Here is a 24,023-nt window from a genome sequence, read left to right as displayed (position 1 = left end):
TAGTTTTGAAAGATAGAAGAATTTTATTTGAAATTCGAGGTGTTTGTGAGGGCCAGAAGGTTAACGGAGCATTAAGAATAGAACCTCGGTATCTTTGAGGAATTACATTCTTTACCCCACCACCACGGCCTGGAAACTAGATTATTGGCCCATCGACTGGTTTGGAACATATTTACTAACATTTACTAATTCAGTCTGCAAGAGGGGTAGACATTTTATGCAGTGTGGTTGGTGAGATACAATATTGAAGAAATAGATGAATGTAGAATTGAATTGTGAACTAAAGAGTGGTTTGATCAAACTATCAGAAGAAATAAAATTTGGGAGAGAGCACAACCCTGTTTGTGGAAAATAAATTAAAATTTTTGAGTCAATACATAGAGCGGTTTGCAGATAAAACTAGATTTTAAAAAAAATTATGATTTTATTTAAAAGCCCCTGCTAAAATTTTAAGCGGTATTGTAGTCTACGAGTGGTTAATTGAACAGAGTCCTGGGTGACCCCTTATATAGCACTTTGCTATGGCGCGAGTCCACTTACAATGTGGAGATCTTGTAGGCACATGTGGTTAATGAAAGTCTAGCTGACAAGAAAGGCTTGTGGATTGGGGGGGAGGAAAGTGTAGATATACTTAGATCTTAAAAGGTGGGAATTAAAGTACAGAAGCCAACAAAGCAAAAGGGAATTGGGTGTGTTGAGGTGGGGATTGAATCGAATGAAAATGCAGCAAACAACAACTTGCTTGAAACTTGCATCTATACAGTACTCTTCATTCATGCTGGATAGTGACTTGGACTGCTGATGTTGCTTAGGGTGCAATTTGAGTACTGCATACGTTTCTGGGTGCCCCATTATAGGACGTATAGGACAGCCAAGGGGTAACATCAGGGCATTGTGCTGGATTGCCACTTGAAGAGTTAATAGAGAGAATATAAAATATTTTCATGAAAAGGAACGTAAAATATATTGCCACAAATGGTAATTGAGGCTGAGGCACTTAGTATATGGAAGGGAAATTGTTAAGTATTTGATGAGAAACCACATAAAAGAGCGCAGACTTTTGATTAGGATGTAACTATTGGAGAAGCTAACACCAGCACAGACTCAGTGGACTGATTTCCCTTTTCCTGTGCTATAATATTTATGCAGACCATGAGTATTTATATGGAGGTTAAGGACATAAGCACATAGCTGATGAGCCAATTCTGTTATTTTATTGGATCATGATAGATCTTATTTCCTCTTGTTATGGATCTTGCCACCAGAGTAAAGAGTCTCCCTCCCTATCTTTCCAGTCTGTCCCTCATTATTTTAAATTTAGTAAAACTCACATAAGTCGTATCAATCGGGGCCATGGCATTTAATGACTTGCGAGAAGTCCGATTTGGAGGCAAACTTACATAAATCACATAAAATCTGATTTAATCGATCTATACTATGCATGCTTATTTTAATGCAGCCTGTAAGTGTGCATGCAGTAATGGGTCAAAACTATGTTTCAATGCATCTTGACCAGTTGCTGCATGTGCCTTTACCGGCAAGCATTGGAATCACATTGAAACAAGGGAAGTGAAGTTCTTCTGCACATTAGATTATGGCCTGCTCTTGGGATGTCCTGACGTGAAAGGCTGTAAGGGTTGCTTTTTTAAATGTACCAGACTCCATTTGTTACATTGTACTGATACATGCTATAGTTTTATTCTTGCTGAGGTAACTTGAATCCATGTCCTACATTACCTTTCTTTAGATAAAAGAACACCGTTGCATGCTTCAATTTAATAATGAGATGTCTAAACATTATCTTGAAAAGAATACCCTTAAGAGTTATTAGAAATGAGAATTAATTTCCTCTTGAGATCACAGGTTATAAATTGGATTTATAGCTGCGATCTTTGAAATCTGCAGTCTAAATGAGAATAGAGATGTGGATTCTTTCATTCCCAACAACTAAATAAACTGAACAATCGTGAAATTTGTCAAAGTTGTAGTTTTGGTGCCGTCAGTTCAAATATCTACATGTTCCCATCAGACCAGCTTACCGAGGGGTCCAATGAGAGTGCGGAGTGGTCATTAAAAGTTGCGGCATATGTGTTAAAAGTTGGTTTTTTCGCAACAATATTACGGCCAAGATTTTCTTACAGCCTTATCAATTGGTACAGCATATCACAAAATAACAGTGAGTCAAAAATCATTCTAGTGGCCAGAAGAAGGTATCTCTCTTTAAAATAGACCTTACTTTCAAAAGGAGTCCATTTCAGAAACTCAGTCTTTGGTTGACGCGATCACAGTTTAACCTTTTGTACATTTTTATTCCTTCAGCAGGAAAGATCGAGATAGAGACCGAGACAAAGATTATGATCGGTCCAAAGACAGAGATCGAGACCGCGATAGGGACCGAGATCGGGACCGAGATCGAGATCGAGAGAAAGATTCAAGAAATTTATCCAGTCCAAACTTGATGACGGGTGGAATGCCTTTAATCACAGCTCCAGCACTTCATCAGCAGGCTATCAATCCCTTCACCAACCTGCCCCACACACCACGCTACTATGAGATCCTGAAGAAGAGACTACAGTTACCTGTGTGGGATTACAAGGAGAGGTTCAACGAAATCCTTACCAAACATCAGTCCTTTGTGTTGGTCGGTGAGACTGGCTCTGGGAAAACAACACAGGTTGGTTTCAATGTTGCTTGGATGTGGAATTGCTTGTTCAGGTGTATTTGCAGATGGCAAATAGCAGATATGACTGCAGGGCACTTGGGGCAAGAGTCTTAGGCCAACCATGCATAGGCTATGTTATTGGTAAAACACCTTTGTGTTGTAATATAATGCTTGCTTCTCAGTGCCTTGGTATTGTGAATGCTGAAAACCCCCAGGTTTTTATGCTCAATGCCATGTCATTTGCGATTAAGATTAGACTGAAGCATGGGTTGTAGCGAGTATTAAGAACTGCAAGATCAGCACACAAGTTGCAAAAATGTGTATGTGATTGACCCACTTGCACATTTCTCAGTGATTTCTTGTTTAACAACTGCGTGAGCAACATTTAGCTGTCTGCTCGGAATAATTCTCGATAAAAGTGATCACTTTGTAGTGTGTATTTTGGCTGGGTTGGGCTATTGCAGATAACATAATTTGTTAATCTTATTGCTTATTTTTAAATCTAACCATATCAATATAAAATGGCTGCATCACTGGTTAATTAACAATAGAGTAGCAACTATTAGGCCAAGAGTGAACCCTCACTGCCTGTTCATGACATCTTACAAATCTTAGAACTCCTCCAGAGTGTTAGTTATTTTTTTTCTGCCATTTTCCTTTCACCCAACCCTATTCTCAGCATTTAATTGCTTTCCACCCCCCTTCTAGCTCCCCGTTCCTAACCCATGGGGATCTGAAGCCAATTGTAGATTCCCTAGCTGATAGCTTGTTTGGCACACACTGGGATTTGAACATAAATATTATTGTAAGATTTCCCAGCTGCAAGTATTGAGGTGATCAGTAACAAAGATGAATGTAAACTTGGAGTTATGACACTAAGCTAACGAGTCTTGAAATGCCCTAGAATCATTGTTTTTGTAAGGTTTCCAAATATAACCCACTTTTAATTTTTTTTACTCTTTCCCTATTATTCTAAAGATAATGAGGTTAGGTGCATTCAGCCCCCTAGACCTCTGATGTGTGAACAACACGAGCCAGTAGGAATGGAAGGAATATAAAAACCATGCATCTTTGGAATGATGTTTGATGGTTCAGTGATTATCAAGTGCTGACATGTGTTGTCAGCCATTCAGCCCTGCTTTCGGAAATACTCCATCTTGCCCCCCCTCCCTTTAAAGCGCCCCTTAAAAAGACCTATATTTTTGACAGCTCTTTCGATCGCCTTCTTTCCTTCCTCTCCCCGCCCGCTATATTGCGGGCTCTAGTCAGCTGTGTGAGACATCCTCCCAACATTAAAGGCACTCTATAAATACAAATTATTGTTGGTACTTGTATTTTCTATTGAGGAATCATCCTTTGAAAAGTAGACAACCTTTGATTTAAAAGACTGCACCAATGGGGACTTGAAAGCTAGGGTGCTGGAAGCCACCAACTCAAAATTATTGAAATCCTGAAAGTGTGCATACGTTGCTTCAGTTAGCATTAATTTCTAGTTGTTTGATCACTGTAGAACTTGGCGACGGGTTTGTAGATTGTTTTGACTGAGCTCTGTGGCCACAACAGCAGTGATTTATTCTCTTCCATTCACTGGTTCTCAGCAGGAGTTTGATTTATATAACATAGCTTAACATGCACCGTAAGAATGTTAATAAGACTGGCAGCTTGGCTCTATTTGTTGCATTCTTGCCTCTGGGTCAGAAAGTTGTTGGTTCAAGCTTCGTAGATCTATTTAGGTGGTCGTCTTAAGTTGCCACTCGTGAAGGACTGAGGAAAATGTTGCTTTTTCACAGATGTTTTATTTTAGATCAAGGGAACATTAAAGCATTCAGATGAGCATTAGAGATTCCATGAAACTCCCATACTGGGGTTTGGGGTGTTGTGTATGTTTTGTTTTCATATGCCCATGAAAATCCATTTGCCGGGTAGCTTTCTTGCATTGAAAAATCAAAGAGGAATGATCTTAATTGAATTCCTCCTCTCCCCCACCACCCCATCCCAATCTTTGCTGAGATCATGTCCACTGTATACTCCTTACAGTACATAAATTAAGTATGCCGGTGAAAGTATCAAAATTTGACAGTGTCTTAAAAATCATGTAGGACATATTTTAAAATGTATATTTGAGTGTTTAAAATGAATTGTGTTGCCCACATTTCTGTTTGTACAGATTCCTCAGTGGTGTGTTGATTCTGTGCGTGCTGTGGTAGGACCCAAGCGTGGCGTAGCTTGTACTCAACCCAGGAGGGTGGCTGCCATGAGCGTAGCACAGAGAGTAGCTGATGAAATGGATGTCATGCTGGGTCAAGAGGTCGGCTACTCGATTAGGTTTGAAGACTGCAGCAGTGCAAAAACAGTTTTGAAGTAAGTGACCATTTCTTTGTCACCTTGTTCTCTGACCAGGTTGAGCATAGTTACAATTCCAGAACATAACCTCATTTCCACAGAAATGACTTTGGGGATGGTGTTCACATGCAGCCTGGGCTTTTCCTTGAATTACAAGAAAAACTTTACAAGAGAGAGAGGATTTAATGGCATCCACCCATTGACAAATACATTCATGAGTATTTTTGCAATTATCAAACCGGCTCAGCCCTTGCTGATTTAAAATGTTTTCAAGGCACTGTGATTTCAAATGGAAAGGCTCTTGAGTCATCGGGCCTGATTACTATGTGTGTAGAGGTAAATCCTCAGTTTTACTATTGAATGGGATCTTTTAAACTTGAAAGTGACCTTAATGCATTTAATTTTTTTGCATGAGTCACTTCTCCATGCTCAGCTTTACATAAAAAANCATACCTGCAAGGACTATTTTGTGCAGAAATTGGTACAAGTCACAAAGTTGACGAGACTATTGAATTAGTTCCCCGAATCTATGCACAGAACGAATTAGAAGTATGTTGAGAACTGTTTTGTAGGAAACCTGGTGTTGCATGAACATTGACACTGATGAGAATATTATGCAGAAGAACGGTTAGTTTGCTATAGCACATCAAGATATTATTCTGGTCATTGAACTACTCTAACCAAAATTACATTGGATAAATCCTTGTTGCTTTCATGATACTGGAAACTGCTCTATTGCAGGTGGAAAGTGGTTAAATTATGGAAGACTCACTAGTTAGTAGTCATCCTGGTCAGTTGGTGCCGCTTTGACCTCTTGAGTCGGTCAGAAAGTTGTAGAATAAGCCCTACGCCGGGGCTTTGGCTGAAACTGCAATGCATTGCTGGGGTCTGCTGTATTGCCGGAGATGCAGTCCTTCGGATGACACGTTAAACCGAAGTCCCATCTGCCTGTTCAGGTGGACGTTAAGGATTCCATTGCATTATTAAAAAAGAGGAGGGAGTTCCTCCCGGTGTCCCCTGGTGTCCTGGCCAGCAATCTCCCAAATAAAGGGAGATATGTCTGGCTGTCTGTGGGACATTTCTGTGCTAAATTGGCTGTTGGGTTTGCTTACAAACTGCATCTTACAGGATATCTTGTGAAGTGCTTTCTGATGTCCTCCTGACATAAAAGGCGCTATATCATGTGTTTAAAAAAAAATTAGTTATAATTGGTTTTGAAAGATTTAAAACGGTCATCTAAAATCCTTCATTGGTTAATTACATTATTAAAGTCCTCCATAACTCTTGCTGTACACATGTCTTGTAATGATTAGCATAACTTCATGTTTGGTTTCAGTTCAGTTGTCTCCCTTCTGCAGTAATGCGTATACTAGATTGTTGAAAATAAATCTTATTTCATGTGTGGTACAATTGAAAAGAGCCATAATCTCAAAAATAACATTGAAATTGAAAAAATGTTTTTTTTTGAATTGTTGGTTTGTTACCCGCTTGTTTACTTTGTTTAGATATATGACTGATGGTATGCTGCTCCGCGAAGCTATGAATGATCCACTGTTGGAACGATATGGTGTAATCATCCTCGATGAGGCCCACGAGCGTACTCTAGCCACAGATATTCTTATGGGTGTCTTAAAAGAGGTTGTGAAGCAAAGATCAGATTTGAAGGTAAGATGAGAACGAAGAGAGCAGAGCATTTGCGGTTTCTGTTGAAGAATAAGATGAAGTGCAGATCAGTGTTACTTGGTCATTGTCAGCTGTGGCAATGATTTCTGGAGAACTGTTTTGTTCCTCTGTTCCAGCACTACCTCGCTCCCCCTCAAAATCGCAGTTATCACTCCCCTCCTCAAAACAAAACACCTTTGATTCACCAAAATTTGCCAAATACTGCCCCTTCTCAAATCTGCCCTTTTCTAAAGTCCCAGAATGCATTGTTGCCACCTAACTTCACTCACACCTTTTCTCCCACTCCCTTTTTGATTCTTTCCAGTCTGGTTTCCGCCCTACTCACAGCACTGAGACAGCGCTCGTCAAAGTTACATATGAAGTCATGTCTGTATGACCAGGGCTCTCTCAGCCTCCTTGTCCTCCTGGACCTGTCTACTCTTTTTGGCACAGTTGATCATGCCATCCTTCTCGACCTCCCTCTCTTCTATCATCCACCTCAGTGGGACTGTCCTCTCCTGGTTCAAATCATACTTGACCCACCACCACCATTTCATCTTCTCAAATGGTTTTTCCTTCCACCACCGCACAGTCACCTGCTTCGTACCCCATGGTCCTATTCTCAACCTTTCCTGCCTATTGACTCAACAAACCTGGGGTCGGATTCTGTCGCCTTCTTACCCCTGATCAGGATTGCCTTCCTCCATCTCCCTCCTTTAACTCGGTCTTACATCAAATGATGCTGAAACCCTCATTTATGTCATCTATTGCCTCAATTTTTCTAATGCACTCCTCGCTGGTCTCCCCGGCTCCACTATGACCAAGGTCCAAATGATCCAAAACTCAGCTGCCCATGTCCTCGCCTGTACCAGCCTCCTCTGGCTCACACCCCCATCACTCCAGTTCTTGCCTGGCTCCCTGTTGCAGAATGGACTGATCTCAAGATTCTCAGTTTCAAATCACTTCAAACCCTGGTACCACCCTAACTCTGCAATATTCTCACACTCCATTACTACCTCTTTTGCTCAGCTGGCTTATGTTTCTGAATATCCCTCGTCCCCTCCGCTTCATCATTGGCATCCCTGCTTTCAGCAACCTCAATGGGACTTCCCTTCTCTTTGAACTCCCTGCCTCAATCCTTCAAGCGCTACCCCGAGTGAAGGGTGCTATATAAATGCATGTTATTGTTTTGCTTCCTCTTTGGCCGTCTTCAAATCACACCTGAAGACCACACCTTTGGTCACCTCTCCTTTTTCCAGTGTTGTCAAATCACACTCCCGTTAAGCGCTTTGAGATGCTACTCATATTAAGTGGCTATGTAAGTTGTTGTTGTATGTTGTCCCTTTTGAGAAGGGGAAAGGCTGCTAAATCAATGCTAAATTGCCAATGTGGAGAATTATAAAAAAATAATATTAATCCTTGCATTTGATAGAGCACTTTTCACGTCTTCTAGACGTATCAAAGCACTTCACAGAATATACTGTAAAGTGAATTGACTGTATTTGTGGGCGAATATACAGCTTATTGAGAAATGCATTAACAGTAAGACTGATGGTGTTCCATTTGGGTGCTCAACGATATAATTTCCCCAGTTAATCCACAAGAGGCGTCACCACAGGAACAATTTATCTTCTCATAAGTGCAGAATACCACTTGCCCAGCTAATGTGGCTGGGAAAATGTAGTCTGCATGGCTATATAATAATAATAATAATCCTTGCATTTGATATAGCGCCTTAGCAAGTTGTCAAGATGTCTCAGGAACTTCACAGGATATACTGTAAAGTGGTTTTCACAATGTGTTTTGTAGGCGAAACCTTCAAGAAATACTAATGGTCCAAGAATTTGTTTTGCCCAGAAATAGTAAGTTAGGATGAAATTGAGTATGTGCAGAGGGTTGGATTGGAGTCAGTTTAACTCCCCCAGTGTGATTCATGTTGAGTGGAGGGATTTGTGGCTGCGCAATTTCCAAGCCTGAAGGCAGTGGGAAAGATAGGATGATGATGAAAAAGTGAAAAAACTGGAGAATGTGATGCGCGATTGCTCCCTGACATCCCCTACTGGTAGGGAATGGGATGTATGTAAGCAAGTTATTGCTCCCCTTCAGGCCAGGCAGGTGAAGAACAGGCTAAATTATAGGGGAAAAGTCAGCAAACTTAACACTCCCTTTGCTTCCCACAAACCATAATAGTCGAGTTGTTAAAAAAAAATAATTGGAGATCACTGTAAATTGAATAGTGTTATTGAGTAAGATTTAAAACTGTTTAAAATATGCAGCCCGTGTCTCAGTCATCTGATTTTGCACAGGGGTAATTTAAAAGCTCACTGTAAATACCGTTCATTTCAATGATCTATCCAGCTTTTCCACAAATTACACTCCTCAGAATTATAGCTGCAGTCTGTGTTTAATTACAGTCTCGTGGGTCAAATATATTGCTCTTTTAGCAGCTCTTATGGATTAACAAAAGTGATCAATTGCTGCTTTTTGCTGCGCAGTAAATAAGCATAGCCATTATTGCTGGGATGACAGCATTTCTGTGCTTAGCCAACAGACCAGTTCTGTTTTACAAGCAGCAGGAACTATTTTACACAGCAGTTACAAAAGAACCACTCTTTTGCTTCCAGACATCGGGGTTGTGTTTTGTTTGTTTCTGCTGCTACATCCATTGAGACTGACATGTGCACTGTCTCTTTCAGATTATCATCATGAGTGCCACACTTGATGCTGGCAAGTTTCAAATCTACTTCGATAGCTGCCCGCTGCTTACAATTCCTGGTCGTACACATCCTGTAGAAATCTTCTACACCCCAGAACCTGAGAGAGATTACCTGGAGTCAGCCATTCGGACAGTTATTCAGATCCATATGTGCGAAGAAGAGGAGGGAGATGTTCTCCTCTTTCTAACTGGTCAGGAGGTAAGAATAAAGATTTACTCAGTTGAAGAAAAGGTTCTCTAAATTGTAAGAAACTGGAAATCCATTGCTGGTCAATGTAAACCTGGAAGGGAAAAATGGGTTTTGTGTGTGACCCAGATCTGATGAAGGTTCCTAGCTGAGGGTGTTATCCTTTTTCTCTGCTTTAGGTACTGATAGATCGGCTGAGGCAATTCCAACATTTTATGTTTCAGTAGAGATTTACTTTAAACTTGCCTTCCAAATCTTGCTTATTTTTCGAGTTGCAGTTCTATTGTTTGATAAGGGTGATTTGATTTGTCTTTTACATATTTACTAGGTTAGGAGTTCTGTACTGAATGTGATATTTTCAGCTTTGTGATGTTGGTGCTGCCTTGAGTCAACAATGCTCAGAACTCTAAACTATGGCAGATCCAAAATCGGCATGGAGGAACCGAACTGTAAGTAAGCTGGTTTTCAAACCCACACGTTAACACGAGGATCCAATATGGAAGGCTATTCTTTGTGAAAATTTCAACTGTACAGTCGAGTGCCCAATATCCACTGCAAAGGAGACCATCCCCATTGCAGATATGAAAACTGTGTAGAAATTAGGTGTCTTTGCATGCTTGTGTGAGCCTGCCTCTATCCATTTACTTAATCTGTATTAATTCTGATTACTTAGCAGTAAGTAGGAACCAGGTTGTTAATCAATTGGTGCATTGCTTTTCCGGGGTAATAATTCCTTCAAAAAAATCTATTGATACTGATAATAAATTGGTCACTCAATCCACAACTGCTTGTGGGACACTGCTTTGTGCAATTGGCTGCCGCGTTTTGTCCACAAAATATTCAAGTCCATTCACTTTACAGTATATTCTGCAAAATGCTTTATTTGCTTGAGGGATTATTGTCAGGTGTGTGGAGTAAGGAAACTTGCCCAAGGTTTCACCCTGCTGGGAATCAAACCCAGGTTTTCGCTTGTGAGGTGAGTACTCTAACCACTGAGCTACAGGACTCCACTATCTGTAGTTTACAACTACCTGATAACTATCTGAAATCCATATTCACAGATGTTTATTCTTCTCGTGGTCATCTCTTTCTCAAAAGGATCTTCCCTTTTTATCCTACCACCAGTACCCTGAGCTTCACATTATACTTTTGATGATCACTTGTCCTTTACCCAGCTGTCTGTTCAGGTGTATGTTAAAGATCCCTTAGCACAATTTGAAAAGAGAAGGAAGTTTTCCCGTGGTCTTAGTGGTCATCGATTTTCTAGATAAATTGATCACGTTGCCTATAGACATTCACTGCACATGACCATAATTCCTACTAAGTGTGTTGAGATGTTTCGCCTTTTTTTGTGCTATAAAAATGAGTTGTTTCTTCCTGTAAATATACACGTCTTAACCACCCTAAATCAATGAGACACCAAGGACCTAGGTGGTACAGTGACTTTAAGTATGCTGTTCTTTCATCTTCTGTGAAATGTTCAAATTCAACTCGGATTGATGGGCTGAAATGAATTGAGTAGTCTTGGGCTTGGTCCTTATGATCTCTTATACAACACCGTGGATTTATACAGCGCCTTTCAAGCGGGCTAGTGTTCTGGAGCGTTTACATCAGGAGGCTATTCGGATAAACGATTGTACAGGTGTAAGTCAATGTACTGCATTCCTCCTGTAATCCCACCACCCAGCCCATCCTCAGGGTATACGTACCCCTTAATAGGTCTACTCAACAAATATACATCTGTCTCTCATAAATCCTTTAACTGATTTCTTACTTATTTGTTTCTGCAGCAGTTCATTTCAAATGCTTATTATTTACTGGGTGATGAATTTCATCCATCATTCAGTCCTAACCGTTTTTGTCTTAATTGTTAGGTCATATCACCTAGTGACTGATTATCCTTCTAGAAGGAAAACGCTTTCACTCCTTACTTTGTCAAACTCCTTCATGATCCTGAACACTTTAGTCAATTCTCCCCTCATCCTCCTCCGCTCCAATGAATGTGTGCCTAATGTACCCCATGGGAATATCAGGTGGCAGCCTTTAAACCCTGGGAATAGCAGTGCTATTGTGATCCAGTCCTCTGATCATCTTTCCCCAGCTTCCCCCAAACGGTCTGCAGCTCCCATTATCTTCTACACCATCTTCGCCAGGCTCCATTGACTCCTGTAATGCAGGGGTTGACTCAATTGTCTTCACACTCTCACCTCTTATCTTTGTGATTTTCTCCAGTCTTATCCTCTTGCCAATATCCTCCATTCTCCGATGCTAATTGGCTGCTTGTTTTTTTATTTTTACTGTCCCCTACCATTTGTGATGGCCAAGCCTTCAGCTGTTGTTCCACACTCATTGGAACTATCCCCAAATCCCTTTGCCTTGCTCCTTTTTTTTGTTCACTTTAAAAAACTATTTGAATGTAGCTTTGGTCTCCACCTTTAAATTAATCTTTCCTCCCTTTCTGGGTTTCTCTTTGTCTTTGGGAAGCTTTTCGCAACATTATCCTACACAAACTGTACTTTTTGATCCACGTTTTACCCATTGGATGAAATACACTAGCCTTTTATTGGAATACAGCCTTGGCCTACAGGGGAGAGTCATCTTGCTCACCCAGTTTCACTTCTTCACACACTCAAAGAGAAAGAAATGATGTGTTATAGGGAGATCCATGCCAGTCGTTTAAAGAAATTAAATCTTAACAATGAAATTACATTTGTATAGCACCTTTCATGTTGGGAGGACGTCCCAAGGCGTTGATAGTCAGTAATTTGGACCCGAGCTGGGATTGGGGAGGGTTGAGGGCGGGGGGGGAAGGAGGCTTGAGTGGAGGGAGTGGGCAGGATGGTAGGGGTTTAGGAGGCCGCAGAGGTAAGAGGGAGCGAGGCCATGGAGGACTTTGAAGATGAAGACCAGCATCTTTAACTATCCTCTGTGTGGTGGGAAGCCAGTGGGAATCGGGCGAGTATGGGGATGATTGAGTCACGGAGCCTGGTTCGGGAGAGGACACAGGCTGCAGAGTTCTGGATGATCTGCAGCCTATGAAGGGAGGAGTTGGGGAGGCTGACAAACAAGGAGTTTGCATAGTCAAGCCTGGATGTTGTGAATGCGTGTCTAAGGGTTTTGGGGGTTTCACCCAAACTGAAGTGTTAAACCAATATAACACTTCAATTTGGGTTGGTAGTATAACAATGTCATAAGTTTGTAAAATATTAATACTTTGGTAATTTTCTGCAGGACTAATTTGTGAAATTCAGGTTCACTGCACCACTTGAGAGTAATTCTTATTGGATACAGATATGTACAGAACCAGATGACATTTCTAATTCGCCAACATTCTTGTAAAGAATGTCCCTTCCTCAGTCAACTCAATCCCTCCACCTTGCCCCCTTTCAAATCCTGCCTAAAGACCTTCCTTTCTGGATCATACTTGCAGTCACCTCTCTCTCCCACTGGCTCGGGGTCAGACTCCACCACTGTCAAGCGCTCTGGGATGCTACCCTGCGTGAAGGGCGCTACATAAATGCAAGTTGTTATTTTTGTTGTAAGAAATATTTCAGGAAATCCTGATGCTGAAAAATTTTAAATGTTTCATGTGATTTTTAAAAAAAACAGTTTACAATACCCTTTCTTGTAATTGACCTAACTGGGACCATGAGTGGGCGGTAATCACGTATTTCAGTCCAAAAATGAATGCTGTCCTTCACAACTTGGAAATGAGAAGAATGGTTCTGTACATGAGTTCTGTACAAAAGTTATATATTTGGGCTTTGCATCTGTTTAAATGTGTTGCTCTGCCTTTCTACCTATTGATCATGGAAATTTGTTACTCAAAAATAGTGGGTGCAATTCAAGTACCTAATGACTGTTCTGTGACATTACTGCCATGGGAATTTCACTCAAGTGAAGCCGGGTTTACTATTTCCTTGGGAGATGATGGATAAGATATAACAGATGCTGTATTCACACTTTGTGCTCACTGAGGATGGAACAATCAGTTCTTAAATCTAGTGCCAAGGAATAAATCTTCTGTGAAGTGGAGGGTGTTGTGTGGCTGGATTTCCCTGTGAGACCACTAGAAGGCTCTGTGGAATACTTTTCTCTGATGAGACTTGTTTTAGAAAAAATGTTTGTTGCAGTGGATCTACAAATACATTTTGACAACATGGGTTTACTTTGCCTAATGGATTTTTTTTTTTAAAAAAGCATGCTTTTACTAACTTGGGAACCTAATTTAACTCTTCAACACATAATCCTTCACTCACTGCTCCCACTTATTGATTTGCTGTGTTTTCTGTCAAGGATCACCTGGTCACAACCACAATGAGGTTTTGTTGATCTGCAGTCTGGTCATTGGCTGCAAAGCTATTTTTTTAAGCAGTGAGGAATAACTTGGCTCCTCTCTGTTCCAGAATGGACAATGGTGGCAAAGAGGAAAGAAGACACATAAATGGGACATTTTCATTAGAAAAAATAGGTTAGAATAGGAAGGAAGTAATAAAAATAGAACAGAAATTGCAAAAGTAAGAGTTAAAATAAAGAGGTGGAGAGAATTTGTATTTAAAAGGAAATTTGAAGCATTCATGAGGCAAAAGGGAATAGAGAGGTATGGAAGAGGGGATTAGGAAGGGTGGGAGCTCGTGTACAAAACAAACACCGACATGGACTAGTGCCAAGTGGCCTATTTCTGTGATGTATCATTCTATTTAACTATAGTTTTTTTAAAAAAAGTGCTCCTAATGTTTGAGAAGCTTTATTATGTAGTAGTAGTAGTAGTGGGTGATTCAGCATCACAACAAATGGAAAGCTCACAGCACAATGAGCAAGCTACAGCTTTGATCTGCCGTTAGACCTACCAGTAGTTTAATGATTAAAACAAAATTACTTATGTACACACTGGTGACTTTTAATGGCACAGTAATATTGAGTGGGTTTATACAACTAAGAAAACTGGTGGGATATGAATGATTTTTAGGGTGGTTATGTTCTCATTTTTTGCTTGATCCCTGGATAATGACAGGAGGCTTGGGTCATTTTCCCCTCTGTCTTCAAGTGCACTTGTGCTAAGATCCGCCAACTCAGCAAATAACTACATAAGGGATTGAGCCTGAGCCTACCTTGCATCATACTGAAGTGGTACATATGCCCACTGGGCACCTGTTTGTATCGTGCCTTCTTGTCAAGTGATGTGTGCCTTGTTCAGATGCAGACCAGTTATTTCATTACAAGCCTTTGCAGTGACCATCTTGCTTGATCCATCTGCCAGGTGGTAATGTGGTGGCACTTAATCTCTTCCCCCTGCTGGCTCTGTGAGACATGGTGATATAGGAGAATCCACCTCCCATTACCAGAGGATTAAAAAAGGAAACTGGGAAAATGTGAATTAAATAGAGCAAATATATAACACACTAATCCACATTGGAAAGAAAAAGACAGGATAACACTTGACTTGCAACTCATTTTTGGGTGATGAGCATATGGAGCAAGCTTTCGGAAGCACCACTGTATTCATCCCTATCGTAATGAAATGTTGTATAAGCTTCGACCCAGCTGTTTTCTCCCAAGTTAATTTAAATAGCATAGTATTTAATATTTAATTCTGTTTCTATTGAAGAGCTACCTTGTCCTAGCAGCTGCAATACAGTACCCACATCTTATCCTTTGAAAATCTGTTCAGCAACTGACTGACGCCATTGTTTCACTAACAACATGAATGCTTTCTTTTAATCCCCAGTTTATAAACTGGTTTCTTGGCATTGCATTACTGAAAAATTGATATGGACAAGTCCCCGCTTGTTCAGTCCACTCAACATCACGTATTGCTGACCAGGATGCAAAATGCCCATTTCAATCTGGTGGTTGGAGCTGGGTTTATTATTTACTGTGCTGTAATCGTACATTTTAATTGTTTCAGTGATTGATAAATATTCTGTTCGAAAAATGATTGGATAGCTTGGCTGGAATGCTAACCTGCTACATGAGCTAAGAATAGGAAAGCAGATATTTCTATTTTGGGCGCAGACTACGTAGAAAGAGAATGGTATGAATTGATTGCTGGTAATTGTAGCTTGTCGGAGCCAAGATAACCTTCATCTGTCGCATCATTGTGGCTGTGATTGTCATTCTGTCCTAATTAAGCCTCAGATGGTAGTCGCTTTCAGGATGGCACTTCTTTTGGTGCAGAGGATTTTTTTCTGGAAACCGACAACTTTGTGATCGCTCATCTTCGTTTTGATTATGGCTGAACTAGTAGTGTTTCAATAAATGTACTACATTCCATCGTCTTTACAAATTTTGGTGTTTTGGAAATCGACACCATAATTCATTTTATAGACTTGTGTTTTGGAGGAAGTGAAATGCTCTGCAGCTTTTTTTAAGACGATAATCAAACAAATTGCTCTCCGAATGGTTCTGAGTTTTTATTGCTTTGTACTGGATACATTGAGGATAATAATAATAATCCTTGCATTTGATATAGCGTCTTATCACGTCGTTGATGCATCTCAAAGCTCTTAACAGAATATATTGTAAAGTGTATATTTTGTGGGCAAAACATGGCAGCCAATTACGCACAACAGTGTCACACACACCAATCGTTAACAATTAATTAACAATTCTGAATGTCTTGTTAGAGGAGCTTAATTCTTGCTTGCATGTGAAGCATGTGTGTTTCCTCCTCATCCATAAGTACCTAATGTTAACAAATTGATTCTGCTGCTTGTTGGCGGAGCAGGAAGCTTGGTCTTGATATTTGATGGGTACCTGATCAGGTAAATTGTACGTGGTCTTGGCACCTGGCTTTATCTCTCCCGCTGCTCCCTCATCGTGTTAGTGGTGACCATTGTCCTGGTTTCCTGCTCACATTCCATCCTTTTAATTTTGCCTCAAGGTCCTGGGCTTCTACCTTCTACCCCTCTTCCCCCCCCCCCCCCCCCCCCCCCACACACACACACTTTTTGTGTGCCATAGTGTTAATCTGTTGATTCTATTTTGAGGCTTCAATCAATGCTCTCCAGGTTTGGGAAAGTTTTGAATGTAAGAAAAAGTATTCTGTGCAGGTTTTTGTTTGTTTTTCTTAATCTCTACAATCCTAAGGAGTCACTTGACACAGATGGGCATGCTGGTGCCTTTTTAATGTGGCAACAACATGGATTCAGTGACTCATCATTGCAGCCTCAGCACGCCCTCTCGTCTGCTCCAGATCTCTCGACCTGCTATGCAAATTGTTCTCTGGTGAAGCAGTTCTGAGAAGTGCACACACTTAACATTGATCTTTGGTGTAGGTCAAACTTCTTGGTTGGTGAAGTAGATTATATAAACTTCCAACAATAAGAACGTGGAGTCCTGTAGCTCAGTGGTTAGAGCACTCGCTTTGCAAGTGAGAGACCTGAGTTCAATTCCAGGCAGAGGGCGAAACCTTGGGCAAGTTTCCTTACTCCACACACCTAATAATAATCCCTCCAAGAAAACAAAACAATAATAAATTGGTCATTTTCAATCCACGACTGTTTGTGGGACACTGCTGTGTGCAATTGGCTGCCGCGTTCACCCACAAATATACAGTCAATTCACTTTACAGTGTGTTCTGTGAAGCGCTTTGGGACGTCCTCCCGACGTGAAAAGTGCTATATCAAATGCAAGGATTATTATTAATATAACTGGCTAATTAACGGGCTTCTTTTTTCTTCACCCCCTCTCTCAAATTACTCTTTTTTTATTGGTTACATTGCCACTATTTCAAAAAGGGGTGCTAACCGAGTCTTTTTAGATCGAAGATTGAGCTTCAATTTGGAATCTGGTGTCTGCATTCAACAACTTGACCAAAGCCCAAGTAGCTCCTTTTCTCTGACAACTTTGAATGAGATGAGGCAGAGATGTGCTTATGGAAGAGCATTATGGAACTTGCAGATTCATGGCAATTTCTGGCACCTCACTGAAGGCTGCAAGTGAGGGAGCTCGGAAGTTATGGCTTTGAGATGGTAAAGTGGATTTAAAAGATGCCAGATAATCAGGAAAAGAGAGAGGTGCTTAAGATTTTTATTACGGCTAAACGTATTGAGGATTAGACCGGACTGACTCCCGAGATCAGTTCGTGGTGAATCCTTAATTTAGCACTGTGACTAATTGACTAATTGATTTCTCCTCCCTGTTTAATTTTCACCCATCTTATCCAGAAGGTGCTGACTTGTGCAGGGCTATTGTCCCTGGATATCCTCACACAAATAGTTGTGAGGATATTGCACCCAAGTCAAATTCTGCCTTCACCTGACATATACCCAAATGCTTTCCAGCAGGCAGTGGTAAATTAGAGAACTGCTTTTGTTTTGTTTCTCTGGTCCCTCAAATGTGGGGTTTAAAAGACATTTGAGGTTGAACAAGACACCGAGGTTCTGTACTGGTGAGGTGGAGAGTTCATCCTTGAATAGTGATGTTGACCGTGCCTGAGGTGAGGAGGTGCCAAATCCATTGGGAGCCAATCAGGAGGGACTCTTTTGTCGACATTCATATGTAGAAAGTTAGCTCTCATCCAGGACTTGATGTCTGACACATAATTCGTCAGGCCAGCAGTGGTCCTGGAGTTGAGGGTGGAGGCAGAGAGATGTCATCCACATACATGTGAAAGTTGACCTCATGCTTGCGGATGATATCACCAAACGGAGGTTGTAAATATTAGAAGAGAGGACTAAGGACAGAGCCCTGTGGAACACTGCATGTGATGGTGTGAGGGCTGGAGGAAAATGCATTCATGAATACAAGATTACAATGGGAAAGGTAAGAGTGACACCAGGCAATACAACAACGACTTGTATTTATATAGCGCCCTTTACGCGGGTTAGCGCCTCGCAGTGCTTGACAGTGGTGGAGTCTGACACCGAGCCAGTGGGAGAGGGAGGGGGGAAGGTGACCATAAGTTCGATCAAGAGGGATGGTCTTTAGGTGGGATTTTGAAATTAGAGAGAGCAGGCAAGGCGGAGAGATTGAGGGAGAGATCCAGAGTTTTATGGAGTAGTGGCTGAAGGCACAACCACCAATGGTGGAGGGGCTGAGGAACAAACAGGAGCCAGACGAGCAGAGGCAGAGGGCAATGGAGTGGGGGATAAGCAAATCGGATAGGTAAGGAAGTGCAAGGTAATGAAAGGATTTGAAAATGAATGTGTGGATCTTGAAAGCAATTTGTTTGGTCATTGGGAGCCAGTGGAGCCTAGCAAGGACTGGTGTGATGGGGATACGGAGTTTTGTGCAGGTGAGTATCCGGGTGGCGGAGTTTTGAATTAAATAACTGTTATGTATAGTGGAGCTGGGGAGACCAGTGAGGATGGTATTGGAATAGTGCAGCCAGGAAATGATGAAGGTTGGAAAAGGGTTTTGGCTGCTTTAGTTAAGTACGGATGGACTTGGGCGATTTGACAGAGGTGGAAAAGAGTGACCCTGATCAGGGAACGGATGTGGATAGAAAGGAAAGCTAAGAATTGAACCTACTGCCTATGTTGCGCACAGGTTCAGTGAGTCTGAGGGAGAGCCTGGCGAGGTTGAGGAGTTCAGACCTACAAGAGAGAAGACGTTGACGAAAGCCATACTCTGGTTGCAGGACATTTGCGCTCATCCAAGCCTTAATGTCCGTCAAACAAACTGACAGGAGTCGGAGCTGGAGGAGGAGAAGTAGATTTGGGTTTCATCTTTCATCTGCATACATGTGGAAGTTGACCCCATGTCTGTGGATGACATTGTGTAGATAAGGAAAAGAAGGGATCAGGATGGAGCCTTGGGGTACCCTGCAAGTGACCAGGCGATGACTGGACAGTGAAGGTGGAGCTGATAGGACAGGCGGTGGAGAAGAATAGAGTGATCCACAGTATTGAAGGTGGCACTGAGTGGGTACTGTGGGTAGAAGGGAAATCAGATTGGAGAGTTTCATACAGGGAATGGCGGAAGAGAAAAGAGCAAAGCTGGGATTCTACACTGAGGTGTGTGTGTGTGGGTGGGGGGGGGGGCATTCTCACACAGCCTGGTGGTCTTGTAATTCCTCTCATCTGAAATTCTGGTATTACACATTGCTTCGGTTTGTGAATTGGAGTAATGTTACAGGACATACTATTTTGTCAATTTTTTAGAAACATTTCTGAATTTAACAAAAAACCTTGCGTGGTAGTTCCACATAAAGTTGTGAAATAAAACATGTATTCTGGTAAGTCAAAGTACAATTTATCTCATGGGAAAAGTGCTGATGGGAATTTTTTTGGCCTAAGTGCTGAAATGGAAACTGATACCATTAGTGATCAGAAACAGAATGTGAAAGAATCTTTTTTCTTTCCTACCTGTAAATGGGATGACTTGGTGAGGTGGAAAGTGGATAGATTGTTAATATCTGAACCTCGGCATAGTGATGTTAAGAAGCACTGATGTTTGTGTGTGCCGACACATCTCTTGCCTTGGTCAGACCTGGTTTGCCTGCAGGACTCTACATTCCAAGTACTCCAGCTGCATTTAAAAATGCAAGAATTATTATTGCAAGTAACTTATTGTGTGAGTTGCTGTAATTTTTCAATGTGATCCAGTACTTTGTTAAATGCTGTTTGTACTGAATTGTATTCATTTAATAAAGGTTGGTGCAAAGTCAGGATACAGCCACTAGCTGACACTAGTCCATTCGTTGCCACTAGGTGTGCTGCATGCTCTACCCACCCGTGCCAAGTAATGAAGACTCTTTGGCAAAATCATTATCCGAATAAAGGTGGATGACACAGTACATACAGCATGTTGTTCCTGTTATTGTATAGTTTTGGGATGAGAGCAATATATAAAAATATAATTTTGTTACTCAATCCATGACTGTTTGTGCGACACTGTTTGCAATTGGCTGCAGTGTTTCGCCCACAAAAACAGTCAATTCACGTTAGTGTATTCTGTGAAGCGTTTTGAACGTCTTGAAGACGTGATAAGGTGCTATATCAGATGCAAGGATTATTATTATAATGTAAGCAAACTTTAGAGTCTTTGGCCCTGTGTTACTTATGGGCAAGGGCACTATAGTCTTGTCTCCTGCAGACTAGAGCTGCAGTTGTATATTTAAATGGCATTTGTGGGTTCCAGGAAATCGTTATTCACCAAGCTGCTGAGCTGTACCTTTTGTCCTCCTACTTTTTTTCAAAACTGTTATAAATGTGAGTGTTGACAGGATGTCCTGAGCTGACTGTTCACAATGCATGTTACCACCGGGGATGAAATTGTATAATAGCTATACAGCAGGGGAAAAAATCTAAATTCAGCCGCTTTTGCCAGATGCCGGTTAACCCAACGTCTGATAAATCGAACGAAACCCCTGGCCCCAATTCAGTTGTGTTCTTACCTGTTTTAACTATGACGGCTGATTTTGACGAAAATACGGTTACTACGGACAAAATGCCGCGCTGGTCACTGCTGAATGTAGTCGCTTGGGCAGCCACAAGGGGCTCCCGGTATGGATGGGAGGAGTCTAAGATTGATTGACAGTGGACTCCAGCCATTCACAAGCGGCTGAAGTTGGGCTGTCAATTAGTGAGGGGGCGGAGCAACAGGGAAGAGCAAGGGAGGGAAATATCATGATTGACAGCTGAGCCGCTTGTGAATGAGTGGAGCCCAAACATTCACAAGCAGCGACGGGCTGTCAATCACCTCAGGCCACCGCCAATTAGCCCCGTTCCTGTCCGTTGGGAGGGAGGAAGCGCCGGCACTTGTCTGCTGGGTAGACAGTGCTTTATGGTATTTTGCAGCCAAATGAAGGTAAATCTATTTTACTAAATTCTGTTAAGAGTATTTTTTTACCTTTGACTGGTTAGTTAACATTGCTTCAATTGAAACAACATTATTACATATTATACGGTGCCGCCGCAGATCCTCTACTGGTATTTTGGTTAGCCGCGGACACCTCTTAACTTGGACAAAATGTCTGTCACTGATGCATCGGGCTTAACCGGCTTCCACTGTACTATTATTTGGTGAGTACTGTTAGTACAGCTCCAGTATGCAGAAGACAAGATTAGTGCCACGGCCCATAAACAACGCAGGGCCAATGACTCTGGAGTTTTCTTATATTGGCATTTTAAAACTAAACAATCACAGCAAAAACAGGCTACCCTCTTTCAGCAGGAGAATCAAAATACTGTTATATTAGTGCTGTAATCCTTCGGTTAGATGCATCTACAGCTTTTGATTTTATAGTAACCTTTTCAGATTTATTATTGTTTTATTCAAGTACACTTTGGAACTCCAGGCTTCAGATATCTCATTTATTGAACAATATTCATCCTTAAACCCTGATGCACTGGCAAGTCATGGTGAAATGCAACTATTCTGGTGTACAATCCTGTGGGCACAGAGTCCGCTATACAAGTGTGGAGCGTGTTGTCAGCATGTGCCCAGCTTGGGCTGTGTGTATAAATGAGACCAAGTTTCTGTGTGTGTGTGTTACTGGGGATCTTCTCTAATGACAGGCAGCATTGCTTTCTTCTCATGGCAGCAATGTCAGAGTCGCACACATCTGAAGAATTTGGTTTTTTTTAAAAAAACTAATTCTCGGCAGGAGCTGAACACATGGTGGGGTGTTGCAGTGAAGTATCTTGTGCCACCTGGGCTGTCACGTTTAGTTCACAAAAATGCCATTAGTTGCAAAAAGTAAGCATTAAGATTGCATATTATGCAAATTGGATTCATCAGAAAATAGAAAATTGTCTAAGCAAATACGTATGAAAGTCTATGCAGCAATTTTGCTAGGAGGGACAATCTTATTAGTGATGTGCTAATTGTGTTCCATTTGCATATGTAAATTTCCTCTAACACACAACATAAGGTCTGTTTTTATGAAAGGTGGCTTGGATGCTGCAAGGGATGGTTAATTATGTTTACTAATTAGACCAATTTGCATATGTAAATGTAATTGGTTGCAAAATGGCCTCCGTGAAACTTGAAGAATATAATTATGGGACGAAGGTTAATGTTTGGAATTATGTTAATAGGTCTGATTTATATGGAAAGTACCTTTTCCATGCATTGCAAAACACGAGCAGAAAATCAGACTGCCCTGACATCCGTTTGGTGTAAAGAGTGACTATTGGGTCTGATAGCAATTTGGTATCTCCCATCTCCTCTGGTCCCTCACCCAAATGCCGTTCCTCAGATAGCATGCTCTAGTGACCTATTTAAATGTGAGAGGCATCACAGATCAGCAATGAATAATTCTCATTGGATGTTCTCATCCAGACTTCACTGTTGGGAAGTATGGGAGAGTTGAGTATTGAAAGTAAATGGGAACAATGACTTTTCTCTCGCCTCCTCCCCGCCCCCCCTCCCAAAATAGCTATTTAAAATGTCTGAAAAGGTACACAGCTGTTAAAGTTGTGGTGGGTGCCATTTGATGGAGCCAAGATTGTTGTCTTTCTTATCTATCGGTAGTTAATGGGTTGTGCTATCAGTTTGAGTGATACATGTATGTTTTTTTTATATTTATATACTGCAGTATTGGACTATGCAGCCTAAAAAGTTGTGAAAGCAAGCTTGAATCCTATTCAGTTTTTTGAGGTAGCGGATCCCAGCGAGGGTAGTGCTGGGTGGGAGGGTGAAGCTTCAATTTACCTCTGTGCCCCTGGGTGAGGGGAAAATCTGCCAGCTGGAAGGTAGATATCGGTAGAGAACAGCATTGGGCTTAGCTTTCATTCTACCGCGGTTGATTAACCTGCTGTCACATATAAATAATGGCTAGATGAGCAAGGTACCAGAGAGTGCCCAAAGAACCATCCCTGTCTAGAAAGGAATAAAGGAGCCAAAAAGCTTCTCAGGGAAGGGGAGAAAATTGGCATAGAAGAAAGCATTGTTTAAATTTTCTTTCAACATTCTTGCACTGCTCTAAATAAATGCAGCTGAATTGGCCCTACATTCAAACCATTTACAATTCAAGGCATATGCTGGTTCAGCTGCCCGCCTCAAGTGACAAAATCCTTGCCCGTTATCTTGATATTGTTCAGTCCTGACTTTGTGTACTTTTTTAGAAGTTGCACATGCATTTTAAAATAGACAGAATAATAATAATGCTTGCATTTGATATGTCCCAACTCACTTCACATGACCTATTGTAATGTGTAGTGACTGTATTTGCAAACAAACGCAGCAGTATAATTTGTGCACAGCAGTGTCCCTCAAACGGCCATGAAATGAATGCCCAGTTTATTTTGTTTGTCTTTACAAATTGGAGTCTTGGTGATTTATACCTTAATGTCTCATTTTGAATACAAATAACTATAAACTACATTAATTGTACTGTAATTTGCTGGTACATGTTTGGCAATATGTTAGACATATCTGACACAGGAACTTGGTAAATCTCACTGAATTTAAACTATAATGCTTTGTTTAGTCAAATAATTGTATTTTTGTATTGAATATATATTTCACTTGAAAGAAAGGATCCTTAGAAGTACCAGTTATTG

At 41.2% G+C, this 24,023-nt stretch overlaps 1 protein-coding gene across 4 annotated transcripts in view; it reads left to right on the top strand.

The window, feature by feature from the left end:
- dhx15 (DEAH (Asp-Glu-Ala-His) box helicase 15) overlaps nucleotides 1–24,023 on the top strand; it is a 75,687-nt gene that overhangs the window by 8,113 nt on the left and 43,551 nt on the right. For 2 of the 4 annotated variants that reach the window (XM_042341036.1, XM_042341043.1), the window contains exons 2-5: nucleotides 2,323–2,674; nucleotides 4,830–5,023; nucleotides 6,511–6,670; nucleotides 9,364–9,582. In XM_042341036.1, the coding sequence (XP_042196970.1) occupies nucleotides 2,323–2,674; nucleotides 4,830–5,023; nucleotides 6,511–6,670; nucleotides 9,364–9,582 (925 nt within the window). Of the gene's footprint in view, nucleotides 1–2,319; nucleotides 2,675–4,829; nucleotides 5,024–6,510; nucleotides 6,671–9,363; nucleotides 9,583–24,023 lie in introns of all 4 variants that reach the window. The other 2 variants (XM_007889046.2, XM_042341040.1) reach the window with 1 other exon arrangement.

This window comes from Callorhinchus milii, unplaced genomic scaffold, assembly GCF_018977255.1.
Source record: "Callorhinchus milii isolate IMCB2004 unplaced genomic scaffold, IMCB_Cmil_1.0 Scaffold1, whole genome shotgun sequence".
Taxonomy (NCBI): domain Eukaryota; kingdom Metazoa; phylum Chordata; class Chondrichthyes; order Chimaeriformes; family Callorhinchidae; genus Callorhinchus; species Callorhinchus milii.
This window is presented reverse-complemented; position numbering and strand designations above follow the sequence as displayed.